We start from the raw sequence: 6,780 nt of genomic DNA, 5'->3' as shown, positions 1-6,780 counted from the left end.
AGGTGAATTCCTGGCCATTTCTGGATTTTTTGAAGTACAGGAAGATACTCGAGGTGCCAACGTGATCAGAAGGACTGTAGTATACGCTGCATTAGTTGCCAGCGAGACAAGCGGTTAAGGGAGAGCGAGCAAAGATCGGGTTCGGGTAAGGCTTGTAAGGGAGTACCGATCAGAAAATGGCCAGGAGTGAGGGCTTCAAGGTCAGAAGGATCGCTGGAAAGAGGTGTGAGCGGTTGCGAATTAAGATAAGACACGCTTCTATTTGTGCCACAGTAGTGGACATTTCTTCTTGCGTGAGGAGTACATCGAGTGTCACACGGTTGAGAATATGTTTCGTCGCTTTCACGCAGGCTTCCCATAAACCTCCGAATGAAGGTGAACGAGGTGGAATGAAGTGGAATGTAATTCCAAGTCGCATTGATTCACCTGTGACTGCAAGCTTGTGTTGCTGGATGTGGAACAGTCGTTGCAATTCTTGGAGTTCTCTGTTGGCACCTATGAAGTTGGTGGCGTTGTCGCAGTAAACGTTTAGCGGATATCCTCGTCTGGCACAAAACCGCCTGAGCGCTGCGATGAAAGCTTCTGTGGTGAGACTCATTACCAGTTCCAGATGAGCAGCTTTAGTCACCATACAGACAAACACGCAGATGTATGATTTGATAGAGTCCTGCTTGCGAGGTTTGTTGAAATTATATGAACAAGGCAATTTCCATTACAGTATTATACATACAGCGTATCGCTATATACACACTCAATCATATGTAGTGAGTAGGGCAGACGAACAATCGCTAGTGCAACAGAGCGCTCAGTAGTCAGGACAGTGAGAAGAAACCAATATTGTTATCAACAACTATTCTGAGTTAATACAAAGTGTTTTAACAGTGATCTAGTGTCTATTGCGTGAACATAATATCACACGGTTGCGGGAGAGTATTTAGAGTGAGTTTTCACTAGAATACGTTTCCCTTCGCTTCGTTGCTCATCTTCACTTTGGTGTTCTGGTAAGTTGGTCGTAGAGGTCTGAGAGGGAATTCTTCTAGACTGTTCGACATTCTCCTACCATTCTACTCTCAACAGGTTATGGGCCCAGAATTGCATTATGGAGAATAAAACTCGTCGTTCGTTGGCACCGTTGTTCAGTGGTGAAGAGAAGTCGTTTCCCTTCTGGAAGGTTCTGATGGAGCAACATCTTAAACAGGATGGTTTATTGCACACGTTGGAAAGAACGATTCCAGACTTTAAGAGATCTGTTTGCTGCTCATCACGATATTGTGCGTCAGCTTGAGAGCATGGGAGAGGCAGTGGATCACATGGAGCAAATCCGTACACTCCTTGTTGCCATACCTGAGCAGTTCAAGCATTTGCTGGGCGCGTTGTCGGTGATACGTAAGCAGGATCTAGAGACAATGTCACTGGAACAAATTAAACGTATTTTTTTGGATGCTGATGAGGCTATACCAAAAGAAACCGGGTTGTCGTCCCAGACAGCTTTTATTGGACAGAAGGTCTGGCAGAACCAGAATACGAAGCGCAATGTTCCTGATCAGAAAACGCAGATTACTTGCTTCGAATGTGGCAAGGCTGGCCACAAGCGTCGAAATTGTTTCCAGTTCAAGAAGAAATTTCGCAAGGAGAAGAAATCAATCAACAATCTTGCCGGTGCCATTTCAAATGTGGCATTGATGGCTCAAGTTGGTGCTGGAGCAAATGATAGGGTAACAGAGGTAGATCGCCTGAACGGTTTTAAAGTGAGGATTCCTCTAGAACGCATAAATATGGTTCGCGAGTGCGCATATGCTTCGTGAAATGAGATATTTTAACCATTTGTGGGAAATGACAGGAAATGAGCAGTCGATTTCAATGGCTAATGGTGATACAGTGAGATGTAATCAAATGGGTAATGCAGTTGTACGTAGCGACATTGGTAATAAAAGATTCCGATTGAACCTTTACAAAGCATATTTTATTCCTGAGTTGCACTGTAACCTTATTTCTGTTTCTAAAATTGAGGAGGCAGGTAAGAAAGTTATATTCTATAACGGGAAAGTTCAAATTTTGGATGAAAACGATCAGGTGATTGCAAAAGGCAGAAAATTAAATGGACTTTACGTGCTCGATGTAAAAATGGATGAATGTTTGAGGCAAACGAATGATTGTGCGAATTTGGGTAAAGTTGCAAGAAATATGCATGTTTGGCATCAACGGTTTGCTCACTTGGGAGAAACAAATTTGAAAAAGCTAGTGCAGAATAATATGGTGAAAGGGCTCGATATTAAACTTAAAAGTGAGGTGCTTGATCCTATTGTATGCGAAAGTTGCATAATAGGTAAGCAATCACGAGAAGCGTTTAATAAAGACGGGAAGGGTCGTTCAAAGAGGCCATTAGAATTGATCCATAGCGACGTTTGTGGGCAAATGACAGAAAAGACATATGATGGGTTTAGTTATTATATCTCTTTTATTGATGATTTCACTCATTTCGTGATAATTTACTTAATCAGAAATAAGAGTGATGTGTTTCAGAAGTTTGTGGAGTATGAAGCAATGGTTACTGCTCAATTTAATTCGAGAATTTCCATGTTAAGATCGGATAATGGTGGCGAGTACTTTGGTAAAGAATTCATGGCCTTTTGCAGTGGCAAAGGGATCCAAATGATACCTACCGCACCATATACTCCTCAACAAAACGGAGTGAGTGAGCGTATGAATCGCACTCTGATGGAAAAAGCTATAACTATACTACATGAAAGTAGTATGCCGTATGCCTTGTGGGGAGAGGCGGTTTATGTCTCTGCTTATTTGACAAACCGAAGCCCCACAAACGCATTACTAGAATGCAAAACGCCTTATGAAATGTGGTTTAAATGCAAGCCAGATGTTAGTAAATTGAGAGTGTTCGGTTGTATTGCCTATGCGCATATAAACAAGGTGCATCGTAGCAAGCTGGATGAAAAGAGCAAGATTTTGGCTATGGTCGGCTACAGTCCAAATGGTTTTCGTTTGTGGGATGATAATAGGAATAAAATTATCGTTTCAAGAGACGTTATTTTTGATGAAGGAAAGTTTTATTTCGATAAGAAAAATGAGAGTTCGAACGAAAACGTAAATGCGAATAAAAGCATAGAGAGAAGTGATGAGATGCTTGAGCAAGATTTAACGAAATCGCTAGAGGTGTCTGAGAATCTAAATGAAGAGGTAAATAATGATGAAGAAGATGAGGTTTTCTTAGAAGCGGAGGACGAATCTGAAGATGAATTTGAAGATAGTTTCGAAAATGATTCTGTGAATGAAATGGAATCTGAAGTTGTACTTCGAAATCAAAGATCCCGACGAGCACCTGTTTGGCATCGGGACTATGCTATTAATTTTGAAAGCAGTTTCTTTGTTGCAAATATTGAAGGAGAAATTCCACAAAATATTGAAACTTTAATGAAACGTGATGATTGGCCAAAATGGAAAGCTGCTATCGATGAAAAAATGGCTTCTTTATTGGAAAATCAGACATGGACCTTGGTGAGTGTCATTCCAAAAGGAAGGCGACCTATCAATTTCATGTGCATATTCACAATAAAGGACGATGAGTCTAATAGGTATAAAGCTAGGCTTGTTGCAAAGGGCTGTTCGCAACGCCCAGGATTTGACTATGGCGAAACCTTTGCTCCAGTGGCCAAAATGTGTACAATACGAACAATGCTTTCAATGGCTGTTAGAAATAATTTATTAATTCATCAAATGGACGTTAAGACGGCTTTTCTTAATGGGTCATTAACAGAAGATGTCTTTATGAGATTACTTCCTGATATGGATGGAAATATAAAGATGTGTAAATTAAACAAGAGTATCTATGGGCTTAAACAATCCAGTAGAACGTGGAATTTGAGGTTCAATGAAATTATTACTCAGTTGGGTTTTACAAGGCTTGAGTCCGATACTTGTCTTTATATTTGTAAAAATCATGGTTTGTTTATCATAATATATGTTGATGACGTACTTATTTTTGGTAAAGATGTAAAGATGATAAAATGGTTAAAACACAATCTTTCCAAACGATTCAAAATGAAGGATTTAGGGGAAGTTCATAACTTTCTTGGCCTAGATATCCGACGTAATTTTGAATCGGGCTGGATGATCTTGTCTCAAGAGAGATATATTTCGAAGATCCTAAATAAATTCGGGATGACTGATTGTAAATCGGTCTTCACTCCAGTGGATCCTAGTATGAAATGGAAGAAAAATATAGGACAACAGACCAGCGCACCTTTCAAGGTCTTGCTGGGTTGTTTACAATATTTAACATTAATGAGTAGACCCGACATTACGTTTGCGGTCAGTCTGTTTAGTCGATTTCAGAATAACCCGGATGATTCCCATTGGAATGGACTTAAGCGGATTCTGAGATATTTACAAGGCACTCGTAGTCTATGCTTGGTCTATCGAAGGATGAAGGACAAGGAGACACTTTTGGGATACGCTGACGCGGATTTCGCCAACGACGAGGAAGATAGGCGCTCGATATCTGGAAGCGCATTTATGGTATTTGGAAACCTGGTGTCATGGGGAACTAAACGGCAACAACTCGTCTGGTTATCATCGACGGAGGCAGAGCTGGTTTCTCTTTGTGCAGCATCGAAGGAAGGAATTTGGCTGTCAAAAATATTGTGTGAGATTGGTACTTTCGCAGCACCATTCACAATATTTGAGGATAACATACCGTGCATAAAAATTGCAGAAGAGCCCCGTGACCACCAGAGAACTAAGCATATTGGCGTGAAGTATATGTTTCTACGTGAACAAATTCAAATGAAGAAAATAATTTTAAAATAAGTGCCTTCAGAAAATCAAGTAGCAGATGTATTTACTAAATCACTTACAAAAACAAAGTTTTCAAACATGATTGAAATATTAGGAATGAAAATTGAGGGGAAGTGTTGAAATTATATGAGCAAGGCAATTTCCATTACAGTATTATACATACAGCGTATCGCTATATACACACTCAATCATATGTAGTGAGTAGGGCAGACGAACAATCGCTAGTGCAACAGAGCGCTCAGTAGTCAGGACAGTGAGAAGAAACCAATATTGTTATCAACAACTATTCTGAGTTAATACAAAGTGTTTTAACAGTGATCTAGTGTCTATTGCGTGAACATAATATCACACGGTTGCGGGAGAGTATTTAGAGTGAGTTTTCACTAGAATACGTTTCCCTTCGCTTCGTTGCTCATCTTCACTTTGGTGTTCTGGTAAGTTGGTCGTAGAGGTCTGAGAGGGAATTCTTCTAGACTGTTCGACATTCTCCTACCATTCTACTCTCTACAAGGTTTGATGTAGACTGGCCCTAAAAAATCAACACCAATGTTGGCAAATGGACGGGACGGAGTGACCCGTACTGCTAGAAGATCGGCCATTGCTTGCTGTGCGAACGTTGGTTTGTTCCTGAAGCACGTGAGACATTTGTGAACTACTGAACGAGCCTTGTTGCGGCCACCTATAGACCAATAACGACGATGAACAGCTGCTAGCAGATGCGTCGGTTCGCAATGCAATGTATCTTCATGAGTATCGAGGAAAAGAAGTTCCGTGAACACGTGATTCTTCGGTAGCAAGATGGGATACTTTCGGTCGAAAGGAATCGGAGGGTTTTTAAGTCGACCGCCAACCCTGATAAGCTGCTCCTCATCTAACATTTTAGGTTTGAAATATCGAAGTGAGGAATTTCCATCGATCGGAGTTTTGGTTCGAAGATTATCGTAATCCTTTGGAAATTCTGCAATTTGGATTTGCCGAATAAGCTGGACTTCTATGGAACGAATTTCGAAAGAAGAAATGAATCCTTTAACACGATCAGCTTTCTTTAGCCTGCAGTTTATCATAAATCGTCGACAATGTACGAGAATTCTAAGAGCGCTTTGTAACGAATCGTGGCCCTCGATCCACAAGCTTCATGTGGCCTAATTCAAGATACTCGGCCATGAAGTCCGCGTATTGGCTTCGAAGTGCCTGATTGTGGTCGAAGCGACGATCTAGGCAGTGGAAACGACATGTGGCAATAGATAACGAATGTCCAAGTTGGCCAACGAGTTCAGTTTTCTTAGGTAGCGAAATAATATAGCGCCCGGATGGATCTCTGCGTGTAATGGACACAAAGTTGTCCTCACATTGTCTTTCTTCCACAGACCAAGTGGAATTCAATTGACATGTCTCGAACTCGCAGAATCGACTGACGCGTTGCTCTAAATCCCGGTAAGTAAACAGGTGGCAATAGGACCGAGTTGGTATTCCAGTTTTATCACCCAGATGCAAGCACGATACCAACCAGCCGAGGACCGAGTTTTGCAGCAGCGGTTTGTCATCGGCGATCTACCTTTACGAATGATCTCCAAGAATAATTGGGCACCGATAACGATATCGATTGGACATCTTGTAGCAAAGGAATGATCTGCGAATGTTTTCCGGAATTACCCAATTGCTGGAATCCACAGTCCATGTAGGCAAATCGTTGGTTACCTTTTGCATAACAATGAACTCGAGGGGCGCACGGAAGTTATTGAACCAGGATGCTACCGTAGCGACTATAGAACAGCTGTCAACAGCGGTAACGTCGCCTCCAATACCAGCGATCTCTGTATTGTTTGGCGTCTTGCGAGAGTTCAAAAGTTGACGGAATCTTTCGGTCATGAGGTTCGGTTGCGAAGCCAGAGATGCCAGATTTGCAGACAAGTCTGTAAATTGGCAGACTTTTAATTTAAGCTGCAGATTTTTGCGATGACGCAGATA

The 6,780-nt window shown here is 41.4% G+C and overlaps 1 protein-coding gene across 1 annotated transcript; it reads right to left on the bottom strand.

The window, feature by feature from the left end:
* Nucleotides 1-5,309: 5,309 nt before the first annotated feature.
* On the bottom strand, nt 5,310-5,690 carry LOC131680085 (uncharacterized). Its single transcript, XM_058960807.1, has one exon. The coding sequence runs from the start codon at nt 5,688-5,690 to the stop codon at nt 5,310-5,312; it is 381 nt and encodes a 126-aa protein (XP_058816790.1).
* Between the last annotated feature and the right edge of the window lie 1,090 nt (nt 5,691-6,780).

Source organism: Topomyia yanbarensis, chromosome 2, assembly GCF_030247195.1.
Source record: "Topomyia yanbarensis strain Yona2022 chromosome 2, ASM3024719v1, whole genome shotgun sequence".
Taxonomy (NCBI): Eukaryota; Metazoa; Arthropoda; class Insecta; order Diptera; family Culicidae; genus Topomyia; species Topomyia yanbarensis.
The sequence above is the reverse complement of the archived record's forward strand: the minus strand, read 5'-3'. Positions and strand labels throughout refer to the sequence as shown.

Excerpts from the sequence above, each read along its gene's own strand:
- LOC131680085 (XM_058960807.1), bottom strand. The coding sequence starts at position 5,690 with ATGTTAGATGAGGAGCAGCTTATCAGGGTTGGCGGTCGACTTAAAAAC.